The sequence below is a fragment of the Astatotilapia calliptera genome, chromosome 20 (genome assembly GCF_964374335.1).
Source record: "Astatotilapia calliptera chromosome 20, fAstCal68.1, whole genome shotgun sequence".
Taxonomy (NCBI): Eukaryota; Metazoa; Chordata; class Actinopteri; order Cichliformes; family Cichlidae; genus Astatotilapia; species Astatotilapia calliptera.
The window spans coordinates 13,549,332-13,572,332 of record NC_137441.1 but is presented as its reverse complement, the minus strand read 5'-3'; the positions used below and the strand labels follow the sequence as shown (position 1 = coordinate 13,572,332).

General features: G+C 39.1%; 2 protein-coding genes across 5 annotated transcripts; both read left to right on the top strand.

Annotated features, from left to right (window-relative positions):
• The first annotated feature begins 1,121 nt into the window (after positions 1–1,121).
• On the top strand, positions 1,122–18,043 carry nr2c2 (nuclear receptor subfamily 2, group C, member 2). 4 transcript variants are annotated; one of them, XM_080294520.1, is made up of 15 exons: positions 1,122–1,271; positions 7,810–7,894; positions 8,141–8,233; positions 8,383–8,583; positions 8,673–8,778; positions 8,913–9,092; positions 9,567–9,723; positions 9,831–9,921; positions 10,097–10,242; positions 11,013–11,190; positions 11,690–11,811; positions 11,893–12,032; positions 12,490–12,627; positions 12,726–12,831; positions 14,782–18,043. In XM_080294520.1, the coding sequence occupies exons 2-15, from the start codon at positions 7,835–7,837 to the stop codon at positions 14,954–14,956; spliced, it is 1,893 nt and encodes a 630-aa protein (XP_080150646.1). In that variant the 5' UTR covers positions 1,122–1,271; positions 7,810–7,834; the 3' UTR covers positions 14,957–18,043. The 4 variants fall into 4 exon arrangements, 3 of the variants coding, with proteins under 3 accessions (XP_080150646.1, XP_080150645.1, XP_080150647.1); XM_080294519.1 differs by having other exon boundaries at positions 9,522–9,723; XM_080294521.1 differs by having other exon boundaries at positions 1,129–1,271; positions 8,160–8,233; positions 9,522–9,723.
• A 1,363-nt stretch (positions 18,044–19,406) lies between these two features.
• On the top strand, positions 19,407–22,917 carry mrps25 (mitochondrial ribosomal protein S25). The gene is made up of 4 exons (XM_080294518.1): positions 19,407–19,664; positions 20,682–20,788; positions 20,884–20,971; positions 22,508–22,917. Exons 1-4 carry the CDS (start codon positions 19,531–19,533, stop codon positions 22,695–22,697), a joined length of 519 nt encoding a protein of 172 aa, XP_080150644.1. The 5' UTR covers positions 19,407–19,530; the 3' UTR covers positions 22,698–22,917.
• The last annotated feature ends 84 nt before the right edge of the window (positions 22,918–23,001 follow it).

The window sequence follows — 23,001 nt, the reverse complement described above, 5'->3', positions numbered from 1 at the left end:
TTGAACTATAAATTTCACATTTGGATTCATCACTCCACAAGACCTGTTGGCACTGATTTTCATTCCAGTTCTTGTGTAGTTTAGCATATGTTTTCTCCCTGTTTCCCTTCCTTGAGAATGCCTCTTGACAGCCACCCTGAGACCACTGAGACCATTCCTGGTGAGGATTCGGTGAACAGTAGATTGAAAAGCTGAAGGTTCAGATGGATCTCCAAAGGCAGGATTCTCCCCCCCTCCCCTCCCCTCCCCATTTCTTAAGTACATGACTTTCAGATACTGTAGACAGTGCCACTTGAAAGTTTCCTTGAAACATTTTATGGACACACCGCACAATATGCTGACATATGCCAGATGACTAATAGCTCTTTGGGAATCACGTTGTTAGTGCAAAAATGCAATTTTATGTCTATCAGACTGTTTTTGGCATTTTTGTAGATTCAAACTAAAGAAATGGAAACAGTTTATGTGCTCTGTGACAGGCTGCTAGTAACAAAGTGCCTAAAGATATTATTTTAAATTGATTCTTTGCCAAGTTGTCTGTTATGTGTAGACATAACATTGTCTTCCTTGAGTTAGGTGTCTTTTTATGCTTCAGTGATTTGTAGTTTGTGTTAAGTGGCTTAACAAACAAAACCAGAAAGCCAGCATAACGATTGCTCAAGATCACTTAATAAAATTGCCAGAAAGTCTCGCTTCTTGGAAGCAAAATATAAAGAAATTAGAGCTCGATCAAGATTATAACTGGATAACATTATCTGACATTTTCTATATCTGATGACATTATGTATATGTCACGTACTTCTGACAGTATCATATAAGATTAAAAAAAACAAAACACTTTATTTTTATATTTTTTAATATTTATACTATTTGTAATCATTTATGCAATCACTTATTAAAGCCTTGAGTTTATTATTGCAGCTCTTTATGTGAAGAGCAGAAACGCACTATAGGAGAAACAGTGCGTCTATCCTCTTAAATACATCTGTTGTTAAACATTTTTTTACTATGTAAATGTTTCAAACGTACCTTAACAACAAAGTCCAGACAGTCAGACATAATGACGTCAGTCCTGTCTGGCTCGCGCTAAGGGTGGGGGGGTGTTGGAGTCGCGCGGGTACGCGAGAGAGGAAGGAGGAAAAAAAACTCAACCATCATCAACTCGCTGGCGGAGCGGGGTCACGAACTATGACCTTTAACAGAAGAAAACCAAAACAAATATTTTATAAAATAGCAGAGCGCACTAAATCTGTGACCGCCAGTTCCCGGAGGTAAGTCTGAGTCCTGGACTGAAAACAGTAGAAAGCTGTGAGACATACAGGACCATAAAAGAGCGTAGCTAATTTCCCAACTAGCTAGCAAGCTAGCCGATGCGGAGCTCCCTTCCTGGCCGTCTCCGGCAGCTCGGAGTGCGGGCATGGACCGTGAAACATCGGTCTCAGTCCGTTTAGGCTGACATATTTTGGTGACAGCTAAATTAATTGTTAAATACGATGACACAGCTGTCGACTTGAACCAATCCCTGCGTGCTAGGATGACAGCCACAGTGGGGCACACAGCTGCAGTCGGCTCTCACTGCAGCCTACTTGCGTTCACTTGCAGTGAGCTAGCTGAGGGGGCTAACGCTGGAAAGCTGTAGCTGCAGCAGATGAACTCGACCCTTTTACCTTTGCCATCCCGGGGACGGGAGTGGATTGAAAGTACTACGATCATACATTTTATTCATCACAGCTGCCATTTTTTTTGTATTCGCCACCAGAATATCTGTTCGGTGTCTGAAAACAAAATTGCTCGAACATATTTATCATAAGGATTCGTCTTCGATGTTACTGGCTGATTGCCAGATTCTCCATTTTGTTATGTGTTGTGATACGTTTGAGAAAAGAGGTAATGATGGACGTACTGTTAGACCAATCAGTAAACAATATGAAGCTACATAAGATTCCTGTATGGTTACTGCAGCCACATAAATCATTTCCCCCCAAAGGCTGTCAGATTGTATTCTTATAAACAGTACAAGACCATATAAACAAGACCATACTTTCAAATGCCAGTAGATTAGAAAGAATTAAACTAATGAAAGGTGGATTTAGACACTTCCCCCAAGAATAAAGATGCTGCAAGGTAGTGATCACAGCTTAAAAAAAAATCATTCTAATTTCTAGATCTTCTAGTGCAGCTTGACTTTTTCTTTCTTTCTTTCTTTCTTTTTTTTTTTTTAAACATACTAGCAGTTATGTTACACTGACAGCGAATCTAGGGTAGTTCAAAGTGGTGCAAACAGCCACAAAAAGCATACGCCAGAAAAATGTCATCATAGCCCTCAGTCACTTTATGAACAGTGTGTGTTTCAACATTTTGTGAGATTCAATTCATCTTGTATTTACTGTTACCTTCTGGCAGAAGTTTAAAGGATTAAAAAATTAATTTGTGCTCTGTTCAGTTAATGCTCGGAATATTAGTCTGTAGTGTGGAGTCATTGGGTTAGTGCAACATTAACAATTAATGTTGATGTGATGCTAAATTGTGACTTGTTGTGCTTTGTATGTTTGTGGTGGTCACAATAGCTATGCTGGGAACTGGGACTTGGAGTCCAGAACAAATTTCCTCTTCAGTGACAATAAAATATAAAGTAAAGCAAATTAGAAGTTTTAAAAATATTAAAAGCAGTGGGAGTTAGTCTCGACACCTTCATATTTACTATGTTTTTTAAGTCTTGACAGGATTTCATATTTGTCCATTTGGAGGACAGGTGTACAAAGTAAGAAATGATTGGTGCCTCTGTCGATGTCAGTGTGGTATTAGTATCTCCAGAGTAATTTCAGTGTTTCACCCACTGAAATTACTCTGGCACTGGACTGATGCAACTCAAGATTCATAGGTAGAAATTATTACAGTGGGGCAAAAAAGTATTTAGTCAGCCACCGATTGTGCAAGTTCCCCCACTTAAAATGATGACAGAGGTCAGTAATTTGCACCAGAGGTACACTTCAACTGTGAGAGACAGAATGTGAAAAAAAAAAATCCATGAATTCACATGGTAGGATTTGTAAAGAATATATTCGTAAATTAGGGTGGAAAATAAGTATTTGGTCACCTCAAACAAGGAAAATCTCCGGCTCTCACAGACCTGTAACGTCTTCTGTAAGAAGCTTTTCTGTCCCCCACTTGTTACCTGTATGAATGGCACCTTTTTGAACTCATCATCTGTATAAAAGACACCTGTCCACAGCCTCAAACAGTCAGACTCCAAACTCCGTCATGGCCAAGACCAAAGAGCTTTCGAAGGACACCAGGAAAAGTATTGTAGACCTGCACCAGACTGGGAAGAGTGAATCTACAATAGGCAAGCAGCTTGGTGTGAAAAAATCAACTGTGGGAGCAATCATCAGAAGATGGAAGACATACAAGACCACTGATAATCTCCCTCGATCTGGGGCTCCACGCAAGATCTCATCCTGTGGGGTCAAAATGATCATGAGAACGGTGAGCAAAGATCCCAGAACCACACGGGGGGACCTGGTGAATGACCTGCAGAGAGCTGGGACCAAAGTAACAAAGGTCACCATCAATAACACACTACAACGGCAGGGAATCAAATCCCGCAGTGCCAGACGTGTTCCGCTGCTGAAGCCAGTGCATGTCCAGGCCCGTCTGAAGTTTGCCAGAGAGCACATGGATGATACAGCAGAGGATTGGGAGAATGTCATGTGGTCAGATGAAACCAAAGTAGAACTTTTTGGTATAAACTCAACTCGTTGTGTTTGGAGGAAGAAGAATACTGAGTTGCATCCCAAGAACACCATACCTACTGTGAAGCATGGGGGTGGAAACATCATGCTATGGGGCTGTTTTTCTGCCAAGGGGACAGGACGACTGATCCGTGTTAAGGACAGAATGAATGGGGCCATGTATCGTGAGATTTTGAGCCAAAACCTCCTTCCATCAGTGAGAACTTTGAAGATGAAACGAGGCTGGGTCTTCCAACATGACAATGATCCAAAACACACCGCCCGGGCAACAAAGGAGTGGCTCCGTAAGAAGCATTTGAAAGTCCTGGAGTGGCCTAGCCAGTCTCCAGACCTCAACCCCATAGAAAATCTGTGGCGGGAGTTGAAAGTCCGTGCTGCTCGGCGACAGCCCCAAAACATCACTGCTCTCGAGAAGATCTGCATGGAGGAATGAGCCAAAATACCAGCTACTGTGTGTGCAAACCTGGGAAAGACCTATAGTAATCGATTGACCGCTGTTATTGCCAACAAAGGTTATGTTACAAAGTATTGAGTTGTATTTTTGTTATTGACCAAATACTTATTTTCCACCCTGATTTACGAATAAATTCTTTACAAATCCTACCATGTGGATTCATGGATTTTTTTTTTTTCACATTCTGTCTCTCACAGTTGAAGTGTACCTCTGGTGCAAATTACTGACCTCTGTCATCATTTTAAGTGGGGGAACTTGCACAATCGGTGGCTGACTAAATACTTTTTTGCCCCACTGTACATTGACCAATATAGGTGCAGCAGTATAGGAGGATTGACCATATCTGTGAGAATAGAGCAGGGCGATATGGCCAAAAATATTTATCACGATATATATTTGAAAATTTGCGATAACAATATAACCGACCATATAATTGATGCGAGACAAAATACAACTCCACAACATTACTAGCGCAAAAAGACAACCTTCCATTTATTTTCACTTAAACAAGAAGCTGGTTTTTATGTACATTAAAGCTTTATAAAAATGTAACAGTGCAAATGCAAATTCCTTGCTGAAAGTTTAACCAAAAGGCATTTCCAGTAGAAATGGGCTGACATATCCTGAGCATAACCATGTATAATATCCACTGAAGTTAAAAAGAGGTGCTTTGCAACATTAAACTGCAGTGTGCAGTACGCATTTTTCGGACCATAAGGTGCACGGGATTATAAAGCACATTAAGCGAAACAAAGCAGTCAGATAAATCAAACTTGATTAAACTCATTCTTCTTGCTTCCTCCACTTCTGTACCATTGATTCATTAATGTTGAATTCTCTGGCAGCTGCTCTATTCCCATGTTGCAGTATATTAATGACTAACCTCGTATTGTGGATGGATTATCTCAGTTGTTCTCCTGACTGAAGTTTGGTCCGTTTACAGCATCCTGCCATGCGATTGCATTTGTCTCTAACCATGAAGAACCTTCACGTTAACTTTTATAAGTGGAAAAGTGTTAGTGTTCGTCCTCCAGCTTCACTGTTTATGTTATGCTAACATAGCTGTGTCGCTAGCGATCACGTAGCACATTATTATATACCAGCTAGCCCAACTTCAGTAACCCTACAAACGTCACTGCTGTTTAGTTTCCTGTCTTCATTTATGTTGGAAGTGATAGCAGAGCTGTACGTTTGATTTTTTTCAGAAATCTCTCAGTCAGAACATGCAATATCATGCTTAGGTAACTAGCGAAACTAGCGAGCTAACTTCCTGCTAACTTCTAACTCCGTTAAATGTAATAACTTTTGTTTTCATGGATGCCTGGAAGTTAAACTTCATAGTTACACCTGGTAAAGCAGCAATGCTGATCGTTTTATTAAAGATGAAAGAATTTAGACAGTTTTTAACTCTAAGTGATGCTGCAGTGTTGTTTGACCTGAAGCATACGGAGTTTAGGACCCAGATTACTCCCAGATTTAAGAGCATCTTAGTCCGACAAATACGACAATAACAACGGCCGCTTGCATGTTCTGCAAAAAAATGTGCTTTGTCGTGTATCTGACGGACAAACACCAAACCAGTTCCACATCACTGAAGTTGCACCATTTTTACAAACCAATTCTGGTTCATCTGTTTCACTCAACAATCGGCCATGTGCGTATGAAAACAAAGGCACTGCGCATGCGCGTTTCACTCCCATTCTATCGCGATATTTCATTTTCCTATCGTTGCCTAACATTATACCGGTATTACCGTGAACGGTATAATATGGCCCAGCCCTATGTGAGAACATATAATATCTAACACTAACGCAGTGATGGTTCCAAACCCTCTTCAGTTAGCTTCACTTTGAGTGTGATTTTGGTTTTCAAAGGAAACAAAATAGACATTTAACAAAGGTAAAGGTGAGTTTAGCTGATAGCTTAAATATTTTATCTGGAATTTTACATAAATACTGCATTGTCTTAGCAAGTTGTGTTGTGGTCTATAATAACATGTCAGCTATATTACCAAATTAAGTGAAATACTCCTGCTGTGGTGGTTTACTCTCTGTTTGAGAATATGCAGAAGTGCTAAAGTATGGCTCTAAAGTCAGCGTAAAGTCACATGTAGAGGAACACACCAAGCTGTCGATCTTTGAACCATTGTATTGGACAGTTGCTCAGGTCTTATTAAGGATGGGGGAAAAAATTTATAGAGTAGTATTGTTATTTTTCAATGCAATCTTATATCAATACAGGGACACTAAATATGAACATAGTATTAAACAAATTAAAATACACTGTTAATAAGATAAGATAAGATAACCTTTATTAGTCCCACACGTGGGAAATTTGTGTGGGGCTCATCTCATGCATCTCATGCACCACCATCCCAAGATAACATTACCTGAGCAAACATTTATTTGACTAAAATAACCTTGAAAAAGGTACTTCCTAGTTCAGAGCAAGCCAAAGGCTCAGTCACACAAGTAAAAATAGGACAAGAATATCCTTGCAACTACAAAAAAAAAATTAAAAATGTATATCCATATATAAATATTTCCACATTCTGCAACCGATTGCAACTTGTGACTAAATGGTTGTCCAGACGTTTAGGGTTATTGCACGTTTACAAGCACTTTTAATCGCACGTTGCTTGGATGTCTTGCCTGATCAGAGATAACCTTTCTGCAAACAGTAATAGTCTGGACTTGGGCTGACTGTAATCACTCTGAAAAAGATTCTTGAAGGTTTGCAAGTAATTGCTGTCTAATTTTAAATGCAAACAGAATGCCAGCATGTTGCCATCAGTCTGAATGGGTCTGTCATTGTGCACAACTCAAAGGGACTTGACTCATCTGGCTGCCAGCTGATTGTATTCTGGTTATTTATGTAGGCTGCAGGCTCCATGTAATGGCAACATTTATGCAGGTTTTAGGGACAGTGTTGGTATGCTTGACAATCTCATTTTGAAGCAAAAAAATAACTGAAGTGAGATAACTTTATCTTATTGGATAAAACAAATACAGACAAAGTTGACCATGAGGACATAATTTGCAATTTTAAAAATGTCACAATATACATTGTTGCAATATTCTCCATATGTTAAAAATCGCAATAAATTCTTCTTGTGATTGAAGTGAAATGTTTTGTTGAAGTTACCTAAAAAATAAGAATATTACTTTTAATAACTGTGTGATGATACGGCAGTCTATAGCTTAATATATAGGTAACAGGGCAGTAAACAGAAACTGTTTTGTCAATTTTATTTTAGTTTGAAGACTGATTGCATTTGTTATTATATAGTATAAAAAGAGAGAAGCTTGTTTTTTGTTTAATTTTTAATGATTTTAAAAGTTGGGTTGCAAAGGCATTGCTGCAGCACAGATTTAGTATTTCAAAGTGGCGTAATATTTTAATGTTTATACCACCCATTCATAAGAACACATGAGTGAGACACTGGTGTGCTTCAGTAGCCAAATCGCACCATACAAAATCATCCAATGTCTTGCTGCATCTTCTGTGACCATTATGCGAGTCAGTAATGTCAGCCTGCTCTTCTGGGGTAGTTGGTATTTTTATTAGTTATTTAATTATTTTCTTTGACATCCTTCCAAACAGACCTCACTAATGACTTTACTTCATCATGACGTCCAACCTGAATCTGCTTTCCCAGCAGAAAGTGGATTCTGAGCATGACGCAGAGGTGAGTGGTCTGAAGTTGTTGCTTCATCCAACCAATATGAATTTTTTTTCCTTTTTTGATGGTTTTACTCACTTTGGTCGTGTGGTTACCTTTAAGATATAATTCACCATTTGCTGTCTTCTTTCACTTACAATAAAAGTGTATAACATTTTGTAGCAAAACATTTCAACGCTGCATATTCAAATGAAATGTATTTGTGTTGCAGACTTATTAATTAAGATTATTTTTATACATTTAACCAATTAGGTGTCATCCTCTCCATCAGACTCAGTGATGAGTGAGTCTCCGCAGCGCTTTCAGGTCATCTCGACTGAGCCCTCTACACCACAGCGAATTCAGGTAACATCTTAAACTTGAATGTGTTACAACCTGTTGACATTGTCCCCTTTCGCAGGGGCGCTGAACATGTTGGTGTTAAAATATTTTTCTTGGATCTTCCACACTTTCCCTGTTGTTCTGTCTTCCTCTTTCATCTCTTATCCCCCCAGATTGTAACCGACCAGCAGACCGGTCAGAAGATCCAGATAGTGACAGCAATGAACCCATCCAGTGCCCCCAAGCAACAGTTCATTCTGACTACAGCTGACAGCTCAGGGGCAGGAAAGGTCATCCTGGCCTCACCAGACAGTCACAACGCCAAACAGCTCATCTTCACTGCTGCAGACAGCCTCATGCCAGGAAGAATACAGGTACATTTCCCTCTTAATACTGTCACATAGGGCATATGTGACAACACTACTGCCAATAACTTGTTCTTATTTGAATGCTTTTTTTCTAGATTGTTACAGATCCAGTGTCAATGGAACGGTTGTTAGGACAGTCAGGAGATTTGAGCCGACCACAGCCGGTGGAGTACTGTGTGGTGTGCGGAGACAAGGCTTCAGGTACTTCAGCCACTTAACATGAGTATACTTCGGATCTTTTCCATATACTTTGGTATCCAGCTGTGTGTTCAGCTTCATATTGTCAGTAGACTCAACCACGGGTACAAAATAAGAACTTTTTTGTCTGTGTACAGGACGTCACTATGGTGCTGTCAGTTGCGAAGGATGTAAGGGCTTTTTTAAGCGGAGTGTGAGGAAGAATCTGACTTACAGCTGCCGCAGTAAGCAGGACTGCGTCATCAACAAACACCACCGCAATCGCTGCCAATTCTGTCGGTTGAGAAAATGCCTTAAGATGGGGATGAAGACTGAGTGTGAGTGTGCATCCAATTCCAGGACACAGTGCAAAAAATACACCCAGAAACAAGTCAAGTATTGTCCCTGAGAAGGTAGTTTCAGTTTCCTTGAGAAATAAGTGAGATATGGCCCGAAAAAGTCTTCTATCTTTTTCCTGACCTGACATGTATAAAATACAGACTGGTGTGACACTGGATACTGCTGCAGGAGGTTGTTTAGGAAACATTGTCCCTACAGCTACTCAACAAGGGTTATTTTTAGTAAAAATATAGGTTCAGCTCTTTCTTTACCATCAATTTGTCAGGAAGTCCAACTGAGAACTATTCTGATCAGTTAAACCAGAAGTACCTCATATCTGCAGTATTCTGAGAGACACTAAATATCATTAGCATTGTTCTCAGTGCATGATTGTAGAAACGCACAATGTTCTTTGCTTTTACTTGTAGGCATGAGGAAAATATTAACACATTCTGACTCCTGTAAATATTCAGCTGTCCAGAGTGAGAGGAAACCCATCGACATTGTGCCCAGAGAGAGGCATGCCAACTGCGCGGCCTCCACCCAAAAGATCTACATTCGTAAGGACCTAAACAGTCCACTCATCGCCACACCTACGTTTATCTCCGATACAGAGACAGATGGATCCAGGTCAGACCTGCAGACAAACATTGGGTCTGAGCTGTTAAATTTGCACCATCTTTAAGTTTCCAACGATTTTGTAAAGTTGTTTTGATGGTTCTTTGTACCACATGTAGGTCCAGCTTGCTGGACCAGGGGATGCTGGTTAACATCCAGCAGCCAGTGATCCAGAGTGATGGAACTTTGGTGCTGGCAACTGATTCAAAGGTACATCTAATCATTAAAGAGACTGTGTAACAGTAAACAAAACATCTGCCTTTTGTAAGTCGTGTAAAGAGGTTGGAGCATAAAATCTGTGCTAGGCTGTAATGTATGTACAGTGGGTACTGGTTATGTTGCCTATATGATGGGATATAATCTGCATTGAGTCACTTGTCTTTAGATGGATTGTGGGCAGGGAGACTTGGGGACGCTAGCCAACGTTGTGACATCACTGGCCAACCTAAGTGACTCACTAAAAGAAAACCTAAACAATGGTGATACCTCAGACAGCCAACATGAAGAGCAGTCTGCAAGCGAGATAACACGGTCAGTCAGCAACACCCAGAGAGGAGTCTTGCCTTTGCTTGTTCAGATTTGGGTTCAGGTGGCTTATCGTTAGTGTTCTCTTCAAATTTACTTTGTTTGTCTCTGCAGAAGTAAACCAGTTCTCTATTTGCATTTGTTTAATACCGCATTGGTAATTTTGTGAGTTATGCGTTGTGGGTTCTAATATCTGCATTATTTTTTAACACTGATAAAACCTGTGTTGTAGACTGTAGATAATATCTCATTGATGACTTTGCATTGTTTTTGTTCTTATTTGAATGAACATAGTAACTGGATCAAAGGAGCTTGCAAAGAAAAGCGTCTGGACTTCTTTAAGTTGCTTGAAGACGTTTCACCTCTCATCCGAGAATCTTCTTCAGTTCTAAGGTCAAATGGTGGAGAGTCCCAGATTTAAACCCAGTGGGAGTATCCCCCCAAGAGGGACCTTAGAACCTTAGAACTGAAGAAGCTTCTCGGATGAGAGGTGAAATGTCTTCAAGCAACTTAAAGAAGTCCAGACGCTTTTCTTTGCAAGCTCCTTTGACTACGATGACCTGGATGACTGAGAACCTTCACAGACATAGTAACTGGATAATTGTGTGTATAAGAAAACAGTGTTAAAAACAGCATTTAGGTAATAAAAGTGGTGCTAAGGAGTTAACGCATGTATGTGTGCAATAAGAACACATTTATACTTTTGTGACTTATATGTTTCTTGTTAATGAAATTAATGAAAGGTCATTTTATGTGTGCTTGTGTGTTGCACACAGTGCCTTTGACACCCTGGCCAAAGTCTTCAACCCACCTGAAGTTGGGGTCGAAGACAATCTGGCTGATAAGTCACAATGTGTCAGTGGAACAACGATCCAGCTGATTGGTCGAGACCAGGAGACCCCTATTATAGAGGTGGAAGGACCACTGCTCACAGACAGCCATGTCAGCTTTAAGGTGAATAGAGTTCACATGTAATGGGAAGAACAATATGCACAATTTTTGGAGATGATTGACTGCTGAGGGATACCGATTGGCATCCACAGAAGGGTGGGTGGTACTCAGAGGTTATTCACCAGAATACAAGACCATTCATCTGTCTATGCAGTTTTAAATTACCAAAGTATGGATGCGTGGTCAATAATAAACAGCAAAACCCTGTTAAGTGGTTTGTTATCACCTGCAGTTGAAACACTTATTTTAAGTTTCTTTTTAGTTGGTGTTTATTTGATTTTTGTCCTTGCAAAGATACTGGCAGGAAACACGAGGAACAGTGAAAAATATGACATGTAACAAGCAGATCCCCTGCTGGACATTTTGTGCAATGTGCATTAACTTGAGCGACTCATTTAACACTTGCTTTGTGTTTCCTTTGTGTTACCATTCTCCTGTCAGCAGTAAGGTTTTTGTACTTGATGTCCTTTTCAGCTGTGTTGTGTTTGTATCTTTCCTCTAGCTGACCATGCCCAGCCCCATGCCCGAGTATCTGAATGTACACTACATCTGTGAATCTGCATCTAGACTTCTCTTCCTCTCCATGCACTGGGCACGCTCAATCCCAGCCTTCTCAGCTCTCGGGTGAGAGAGTTTTCACACAAGCTGTTGTCTTTGCAAACACTACCAGATGATTGTTAATCAATATTTTCCCTCTCTTCTCAGTCAGGAGGCAAACACAAGTTTGGTGCGAGCCTGTTGGAACGAGCTGTTCACTCTGGGTCTTGCTCAGTGCGCTCATGTGATGAACCTGTCGACCATCCTTGCCGCCATCATCAACCACCTTCAAAGCAGCATCCAGGATGGTATGGACCACAGACCTCGCCATCTTTCACAGTAGGACACACACATATAAACAGGAGTAAAGAAATGTGATTTTTCTTTTTTTTTCCTTTCTTTTTTGTTATTAACAAACATAGGCCTTAAGCATAGAAGACAACTTTATTACTTACATGTGATGAAATCAGAACAGGCTCATATTGTTGCTGTTTTTATTTAGATTGTAACAAAACTTTGAAATGTAATTGCATAAATAAAAATCCCCCCTGCATTTTGGCTTAATGAAGCCAACTACATTGCAAACAAGTGACGACACTTGCCACTAACACTGACTAAGAATTGCGTCGTTTTTCAGTGACGACATGCTTTTTGTTGTTTCTCTAAGTAACTTTTCTCGGACCATTAAGATGGAAAAGAATTAAAGAAAATAAGAGACTTAAACCATGAATATTTATACAAAATGGAAACTTTCTTCTGTCTCAGACAAACTGTCAGGGGAAAGGGTGAAACAGGTGATGGAGCATATCTGGAAGTTCCAGGAGTTCTGTAACAGCATGACAAGGCTGGAGACCGACAGCTATGAATACGCCTACCTGAAGGCTATAGTGTTGTTCAGCCCAGGTGAGTCTGATTTTCTGTGTCAGAAATAATAATGGACAGTCTAGCTGTTATCAGTCAAATTATTTTGGAGAACAACTGTTGTGTGTTTGACTCATCAGATCACCCAGGTGTGGACAGCAGTGGGCAGATTGAGAAGTTCCAGGAGAAAGCTCTGATGGAGCTACAGGACTATGTGCAGAAAACATATCCAGATGACACCTACAGGTACATTCATACCTCCTGTCCTACTCTCATCCACATTCAAAGCAAAGTGACAAAAAATGTTATACAAAGTGATACCCTAACTTAATACCCAGCACTAAGATGGAAAAATAACTGATACTATGCCACTCTTATTTTATTGCCGTAAGTTAATTGTGAGTTTGGTTGAGTCTTTTTTGGTTTTTACAACTTCTCTCCAGCATATACCTGTTTCATTCTGTGGGACACGTCACTGTCTGCCAGGCTTTAAGCTTTTATTTTCACTGTGGCTTTCTGAGGTTGTGAATTCACCAACCTGTTATCTGCACTATTCTCGAGTAGGCACAGTAAAACATCTCAGACTCTGCAGAAGGGAGCTGTATTAAGACTGATAAACATCCAAGCTGACTGCATCTGACGTTTACATTCTTTTCTCTGCAGAGTAAAAACAGGTCATGTCTATAGGGTGCAGGTCTGCAGTGCATGTCTGAAAAAAGCTTTTGGCTGATGTTGTCTGCTGTTCAGTTGTCATTTAATCTGACTGTTAACATTTTATTTGATGTCCAGTGCTGGTAAATCTTTGTATCCCAAATTTGTATCCTAGTTACAACCATCAGCCACCAGATGGAGCATCATTGTATAAAAATGCCATATCAAAAGGATGAGATTGTGGATACAAGCAGCAGAAATGAGCTTTCTTTGAAAGGTGGCTGACCTCTCCTTAAAGAAAGGGTTGTTCTCAGCTAGCTGAGGTTGGTTGCTTCTTGGATGAGGTGTTCTGAGGATGTTCTAACAGGAGGACAGGAATATTCTCTTGGCATTACCCAGAAAGAGCTGGAGGAGGTAGCTGTGGAGAGAGTCTGGACTTCTCTGCCTCTCTTTCCCCAAGATTTTTATGATAGCTGTGTGAAGCACCACACCTTTAGACAGTGTTTACTATAATAATCAGAGTTTGAATCTAAATAAGTCGTACCCAGGCTGTATGATGCAGTGAATTTTGAGCGACAAGCCAATGGTTTGATTAGCAGCATATCATGGTGAGCAGAGGAATATGTGTTGTTGGTTTCATCCAGCTGTACAGGATACAAGTGCCTATATCGTGAATTGGTATGTGAGGAATGCTCTTACCATCTTATTGCAGATAACAAAGTGAAAACAGCGATAGTAGTTGTGTTGGGGTGGGGTGGGCAAAAGAGGACCATCGGTGTACCACTACCCACCCTTCATAATGCACAATGTGGATTCCAAAGACAAAAAAGTCTGTAACACCCAGGGAGAAACGAGCACACACCCCAGGAGTGTATTTGTCATTTCTGGCTTGAAGAGATGTTTTTTAATTTGTTCTTTAATGATCATTATTAATGAACATGCAAGTGGATATGAGCAGAACAGCTAAAACAGTATTAAGTTAATACATGCTGGGTCTTTACTGTTTTTACCTCAGAGCTGTACTTCTCTACTCTTCATTGTGCCTTTGCCACACACAGTGGAGTCTTTTACCAACAAATGAGGTTTGCTGGAAGGTGTTGGTTTGGTTCACCAGGCTGAGCCACTCCACACACACACACACACACACACACACACACACACACACACACACACACACACACACACACACACACACACACACACCTTAATTTGAAAGTGTGTAGACGTCCAGACATGCACTTTCAATTATATATGTAAATGCAACATTATATTATAGCAAGGCAGATTCATTGTATCATGACTCTTATAATAATGATCACATTGATTTAATGCATCACTGGGGAAATAATCTAAAAATTGGCCTTGATTGGTTCACTTTGGCCAAGGTCGATCGCTGACGTCATTGTCCATTGGCACAAACCTGAACTCCTGTGTCCTTTTCTTTTCTGTGGATGTCTGGCAGAGGGCCTTCATTCCATTTCAGGTAAAACCGTGTTTGCATGCAGTGATGTGTTGTGTAAATGACATCTTTATTCCATTCCTCAGGCTGACACGTATTCTGACTCGTCTGCCTGCACTGCGCCTCATGAACTCAAGCATCACAGAGGAGCTCTTCTTCACCGGCTTAATAGGAAATGTTTCTATTGACAGCATAATTCCTTACATCCTCAAGATGGAGACGGCTGAGTATAACAGCCAGGACTCTGACTCTACAGAATGACACGCCATCACTCCGAGCACCCTAACTCTCAGAGTTTGAAGTATTTAGTGAGTCTCCTCTTCAGGTACACACTTTCTCTTGTAAGGATTGTATTTTTGAACTGCAGTACTAAATCCTGCAGCAAGCCCTTGCTTTCAATGATGCATAGTGCAAAGTCATTCAGGTAGATTGAGATGGAATGGCACTGGACAGCCTGGATGGCTGAGGATGTTTCCTGAAGCTGATGCAGTCAGTCCTGTTGAACTAAATAACAGAATCTTCAGCATCTACAGCTATGCTCTTTAATGTCTTTATAGCACTTGACCTAACCCTTTCAAATTGCGTTACATTTGTCTAGGTTTGCATAACTTACAGAAAGTCCAGAATCTAAAAGTAACATTAAAAGAAATCCTGCATGTGAAAAAGATCTTTAAAAACCTCTTTAGAGTGGAGGACATCTGATTACTTTAAAGCTGGGAAGTTTTTTTGAACATCAGCGCAGTAAAATTGGCATGTTTCTGATACAGGCCATTAAAAAGAATTGAGTTTTCAATATGTATGGAAAAGGGCTTTTCTTGTTAATTTTGACACAACTGAAATTAAAATGTTGTTCAATTAGTTAAATCTGAATTATAGTTAGAGAAACTCAGTCAGGTATATAAAGGTACAAACTCTCAGTTATGTTCTCCATTAGTAAGTATTCATAGCATGTCATAGTATTGATCAAGCTCATAGCGCATAATCAGCTCAGTGCATCACCTCTCTTTTAGTTTTGCTTTTACAATAACAAAAGTTTCATAAGTCAAGTTAGCCATTTAAATTGAGGAGCGTATGTTGTTTCTTATACTGAACGATAGGGCTGCCACGATTAGTCGACTAGTCACGATTGCGTCGACTATCAAAATCGTCGACGACTGATTTAATAGTCGACGCGTCGTTTGAAGCTTTGTAAGATCCCAAAAGACGCAGGAATAAGTTGTAGGATTTAAGAGTGTAATAACGGACTGAAACAGAAGATGGCGGCACTGCTTGTACAAGGATGCCAGCTGCTGTTAAACCCTGAAGAAGAAGAAGCTGCGTCCCAGAGTTCATAGCGTGGCCCAGCTCAGTTTTCAACAATGGCGGCAGCTAGTTAGTTTTAGTATTACTCTTATTATTCTTTCTGGGTCACAAAATAAACGTTTAAGATATTCTCAGGCGAGAATGTAGCTGTGTAAACCTCAAATATCTGCTCAGTTTATCAAGACATATTTTCAAAAGCGCTCCGACGTTTTCGGAGACGTCTGTTACCCACCAGCTCAATAGCTAACGGGTTCAAGGCTCACTAGAGCCCGTGAGAACACCGGACTCCCGGCAAATCGTTTTCAAACCCACCGCCGTCTTTCGCGACTCAGGTTAAACATGATATATGAGTCACTTAGATAACTTAAAAATGTTATTGTTTGGCTTTTTTTTAGTATTTTACTTGTTCCTGAATGAATCGGTTTGGCTGAGATTAAAGTTACAGTTTTTACACAGCTGAATAAACCTCAAGCAGACAGCTGATTATCAGAAGTGTGAGATGCTCGAGAATATACTCCAGTGTCCTGTTATATTTTAGATATCAAGGAGCAGACGGCTGAGTTTATTAAACTTCACCGAAACAATCTGCAAATTTCATTAAAATTTAATAAATTTTAATCTTGCCTTTATTTTTAGCTAGCACATACCTTAAACACTTAAGCTAATGATAGTTATATTAAGAGCAGATGCATGCTGGTGCAATAAGCTGTATGTTTTATGTCCAATGAATGCATGATCTGATTAGTCGACTAATCGCAAAAATAATCGGTGACTAGTCGACTATCAAAATAATCGTTTGCGGCAGCCCTACTGAACGACATCTCAGAGGTTTTTTATGTGCTTGTGTTTCTATGTGGTACAATTATTTTTAGGTTATTATGAGTATGTTCCTCATATAATCCGTGCAATCACCTCATCAATTTTCCCTTTTATGACAATCAATTACATATTGTTTCCTTCTGTCCTGTCAGTGTCATAACTATTCTTCTCTATCTTCATTTTTTACAGTATTTATCATCAGCTAAATATTTCTTTTAAGGAATTAGATTACCTTAAATGTTTGGGTTTAAAAATCCGACTTATGTGTAGCTATGCTACTGTTTTTTATTTTTGCATTTGTATTCTCGTGCACATCAATCAGCTTTTGTGGTGTTTCATTGCACTCATGCTGACTAAAACTTTGTGTTTTGTATGTTTTCCAAAAACTTTAACTTGTTGTAAACAAATTTGCTCGTTGCATACTAAGTGTACTTAAAGTACTTTTGGGCAGGTTTCCCTGATTTAAAAGAAAAAAATGGAGAAAAAAAAAAAGATTTTCTAGGAATCCAATCTCGAGTGCATTGATGTCTTGGAGACTAAGTAGGAGATATGCATTGGCTTACCTTCTTATATTATGGTTCTGAATAGGCATCCACAGCACCATGAATGATAATGGGTGTATAAATAGGTCAGCTATGATTATGTCTCTGTGAAGTACATGTCAGATGTAATATTTGGGTTTAAAACCCATATGGACTGTTCGTAAAGGCACTGGTGAGAAAAGACCTTCGTACATGTAATTTCATTAAAATGAGTGCATGTTGTTTTGAAGCAGGGTTTTTTTAATCTTGTCGCTGTCTGCCCTAAAAAGGAGCATTGTTATAATTTTTCTAGAGCATTGCAATGCATGCAAAAGTTGCTTAAGCGCATTTTATTAAATGCTGTATGGAAAGTGTGGATTTAAATGTTGTGGCTTTAAAATATTTACCATGAGCAGCTCCCACATTACAGGATAATAGAGTTTTTCCAGAGTATCTTATGGTTAAGATTTTATACTGTGTAAAAGTACTGTTTTTTTCCTTATGTAAAATGTCTGTGTTCAAACATTGAGATTGAGAAAATCAGAAAATCATTCATGTTTTGCTCGAGTTGGTCACAGTCCTACCTTTCTACCTCACGCTGATAAAGATATAAAAGAAATGTGTTAATGACTGAGTCCCGCATCAGAATTCCAGTCTCTGAAGCTACGCATTTTAAACAAAATAAACAGTTATTCATGAAATAAAACACGACTGAAGTTATTTGTGATGAAGATGGATGATAGAACTGGAAAAGCTGAAGTCTGTATGAACATATCAGTTTTTTTTCTGTTCCGTTGAATAGAAGTTAGGCTTTAGTAACAATACAGGCAGGAACCATAGCATTCTCCTTATTACTTTGATCACTTTTAAATACAGATGTTTCCCCATAAAAATAAAGCCATCAAATAACGAGTGAAAAAAGCATTAATAATGCAGAAACCTGCTTAATGGGTCTGCTTGAATATTTTATTCTACAGTTTACTGAACAACAGCAAACTAAACCCCAAAAAGACACAAAAAACAGAAATTCTGTTTCCAAAAAAAGAGAAAAGCTTTAAAGTATTTATCTGAATTGAAGATGATCTTTTATCTTTTATTATCTTTTAAACTGTATATATTTCTCCCGTGTGTATTTACTCTTAGTTTTTAACAACTGTACAGAGACACCTTTTTCATAGCTTCAATGATTATTGCAAAACTTTACACACAAAATATTTAAGCTGCATTCACAGAACCACGCAGTGTTGTCAAATCAACACACAATCAGGCGAAATTACTCCACTAAGCTCGTATTGCTGACTGCTTCAAAGGAAAAAAAAATTAAAGACAAGTCTTTCCAAAGTCATTCTACAAAAGATGAAAAAATATGAAGTTAAAATAGAGATGAACTAATTTTCATGTTCAAGAAACCAGTTTGAGATGATCTGAGCGTTGCAACGTGGTGTGTTGCTGGAAGCAGCACTCAGGAGATGGATACACTGTTGACATACAGTAAAGTAATGGACATGGTCATCAACAACACTCAGGTAGGTTGTGGTGTATAAACACTGAGTTGGTACTTTAATGTGCTCAAAGTGTGACAAAAATATCCCCCACACCATTACACTAGAATTAACCTGAGCAGCTAATACAAGGCAGGATGGATGGTTTCATGCTGCTTATGCCATATTATAACTCTACCACCCAAATATCACAGCAGAAATTAAGATTTATAAAACCAGACAAGTTTTTTTTTCTAACCATCTATTGCCTAGTTTTTGAAGCTGTAGCCTCAGTTTCCTGTTCTTAGCTGACATTAACTGGCCCTTACGGGTTCCATACCATCATACCAGAAGCAATGAGTGTGAATAATTTAAAGTTATTGTGTTGACTTTTGTTGTAACTTCTGCTTCCAGTAGTTAGTCTTACAACAAATGAACTGTTGTGTAGACTGTGTTTTAAGGTTATAAGGCAAAATATAAGTTTTGGCAAAAAGAGTGATTGGTTTAAAAAGTTAATATTTTAGCAATTCGGGAAAATAATAATGTAGCTTAGGCGTTCTTGCAAAAAACTACAATTACCATCACTCTTTGGTCGCTTGGCTAGCGACCTTCCTACGTCATCAAAACGCGTCTCTGTTAGTGTGCTTTTTTTGGCTACAGGCACGCGCAGTTTGCTGTTAAATGGTAATTTGTAAATATAAAAAAGGTTAAGATGCCTATGAAAGGAAGGTTTCCGATTAGGAGGACCCTGGAATATCTCCAGAAGGGCGACATCATCTTCAAAAACAGAGTGAAGATTATGACAGTGAATTATAACACACACGGCGAGCTCAGCGACGGAGCAAGGTCAGAGCATCGACTAGGAAATAGACGAGCAGAAATTTCAGCTTATTTTATACACTTAAAAAAAAGTCAACTCTTTTTGAGCCACGCTGTTGTTGAGATCTCACGTGTCTCATGTTTTATTAACCTGAGCCCATAAACACGTGGATCAGGGGAGAGGGGGTAAAATGCTGTGTGGATTACCTGGTCATCCTTTATAACTACTCTGACAGTATGCTCATATGCATCACTGTGAAAAGTACCGTGTTTTTTCAAGTCATGTTTATCCCTTTGAATTGTTGTGAATGTCAGAAAAATGGTGAATGATACAAATCCTTTTTTACATTAAGGTTTTAAAATTCAATTCATTCAAAACAACAGTTGCCTCAAGGGCTGGTGTCATGTAGGTTTCAGATATCACCCTGGGTCAGCACACCTGAATCAAATGATTTGTTCATTACCTTCATTATCTGGAGAACTTCAAGACATGTTGAGGAGGTAATTAAGTCACTTAAATCAGCTGTGTTGGATCAAGGACACATCTAAAACCTGAAGTACACTGGCCCTTGAGGCCTGGAGTTAGACACCCCTGCTTTAGGACAACTCCATAATAACGAATTACGATAGTTGAGCTTAGAATGCATGAACTACTTTTTCAGCATTACTTTGAGAGAGGACGTTTTTAACTTTAGAGATATTGTTTAAATGCAAGACAGCAGTCTTACATATTTGTTTAATATGTGCACTGAAGGAAATATCCAGGTCGCAGAATAAATCCAAGATTCTTCAAAGTTTCCTAAAAGAAAACACAAGTTTTGGATAATTTTACTTTAATCTTTTATCACAATAGTTTTCAGTTGATTTTGCATTAATTCAACTTTGTGTTTAAGTTTACTTCTCAGAAGTTTACTATATACAGGTTTTCCAGAAACACTTAAAAAAACAAAAAAACAGCATGATTGCCTTTTTTTTAATGCAGAAAGCTATAACAACTGTAATGATCTAAATGAAGCTAAATTGTCTTCTCTCTGTGTTTTGCAGAAAGTTTGTGTTCTTCAATATTCCTCAGATTCAGTACAAAAACCCGTGGGTCCAAATTATGATGTTCAAAAACATGACGCCGTCATCCTTCCTGAAGTTCTACCTGGGTGTGTAGCTTTACGTGTTGTTGTGTAGTGTTGATACGAAATACTGGAGAAATTAAACTGGGCTTAGATTGATCTTCTTTTGTGTTTTTGTCCAGACGACGGGGAACAAGTAATGGTGGATGTGGAGGGGAAGGACCACAAACAGATTGCTCAACATGTTAAGAAGATTTTGGGCAAACCAGAGTAAGATATACAAGGATTTTTTAAAAGTGTGAATCGTCTTTTATGAAACAGAAACAAATAGTTTGAAAAAATACCTTCCATAACTTTTCTTAACTCAGTGGCAAACCACTGAGGAGGTTTTCTAAGAAGTTATGAACCACGTTGCGTAGGTGATCTGTCTGAATTAACACTGTGATGTCTGCCTGTTAAAACTAAAGTCCAGAAGATGGACTACAAAATGAGCATCTTACTTCATCCTGTGTTCCTATCGTGTTGTTTCATACAGCTAATACAAGAACCAACAGTAAAAAAATATGATTACATACTAAAGTTGGAATTTTAAAGAAAAACATAAACCTGGATATAAACATGAATTCATAATGAATGATGGATGCGACGCTAATAGCACTTGGGTGCACCTTAAATGCACTTTGATCATGTAGACTTTCTTTTATATGTAAATTCTTTTTACCTCGATCAGAAGCAGATCTTATTACAGCAGCATAATGTTCATAATTCACCTGTGGGTTTAACATTACCTTTCATTAAAGGTTCAAAACATATCATCAGGTTACAACATGAAATAGAATCACTGTTCATTAGCATTTAATGGTGACCTGCCACTTCCTTCCGATCCAGTGTATCCTCTCCTAAAGGAGGTAATAAAGGAAGCACTTAAGCACTTTTCCTTTGTATTTAGAAAAGTCAACCAGATCTTATTATGGCTGCCATGCAGATAATTCCAGGTTATTTGCCTCAGTTAGTAACCTTTTTAAGATAAATAGGCTATTCGAGCACACCTCTGGATGTCTGCATACGCTCACATCAGAATATATTTAGGTTTGCTTACTTTTGAGCTATTTTATAGTGTTTCAGAATTAACTTTAATTATATACAATTGATATTTTTCCCTGTTGGCTCACAACAAATCAATACTCTGTAAAGAAAAATGTATTTATTTTTCCTTCCTAATGTCTATAAGAGGACAACCTCTCTGACTGCGAGGGATCTATGTTTGTACCTCCAAAATGAATCAGGCACATCTTGTGGTCTGTAATTATCCTTGGTGTGTGTAGATTTCTTTGAATGGATTAGACATTGTTCATAAAGGCACATACCTGCATATTTAGGGTCCCACAGTTCACACTGCATGTTAGGATTAAAAAAGAGTGAAAATGAGATCTGAATTCTGCAGAAATCTGTGATAAAACTGGTGAGTCAAAGAGTTGTCCACAGAGAGCCCACAGACCATCTGCGGAGTCCTGATGGTGGCAGTTCAGATGCTTCCCATCTAATCTGACAAAGATTGAAAGGATTTAACAAGAAAAATCAAGTAAACTGCCCAAATCCAGGTGTGCATAAGAAACCCCAAAGCTGTCACTGCTGCCAAAGGAACTTCTAAAGAGTAGAAAGGAGATTTCAGCAAGATGGACTCCTCAATTTTTAGTTTTACCATTTACTACTGTGCAGTGTCAAATGTCCTCTGTGTAAAAACTCTTCTCCAGCGAAGACCAGGCGATCTGTTCATATATTTATTTTACTCAACTCTCTCCACAGAGAGGTGCTACAAGCTGAAGCTCTGGCTAAGATGCAAGCCTCCAACCCCGCCAACTTTGGGCCAAAGAAGTACTGTCTGAGGGAGTGCATCTGTGAAGTGGAGGGCCAGGTGCCATGTCCTGGCACCACTCCGCTGCCTAAAGAGATGACGGGCAAATACAAGGCCCAGATGGCAGCATCACAGGAGTAGAGTCTGAGAAGGACAGTGGACTTTTGTAGATTTACAGAACAATATTACGGGATTATGTGGCTTCATTTGGTGTTTATATAACTATATCAAAGGACTGGCACTCAACTGTGAAGCAGGAGGAACCAATCATCTGTCACAGTGAGACCTGTTGAAGACTTCGCATGGATGTATATGGGCTGACTGATGTGAGCATTTAAATAAAACCCATTTTTCTCATGTAGCTTTACTAACCAGCCTATTTTGTTCACACTATGTAAGTATTCACCATCAATGCTCACATGAAAAGTGGAAAAACAAAACCAAA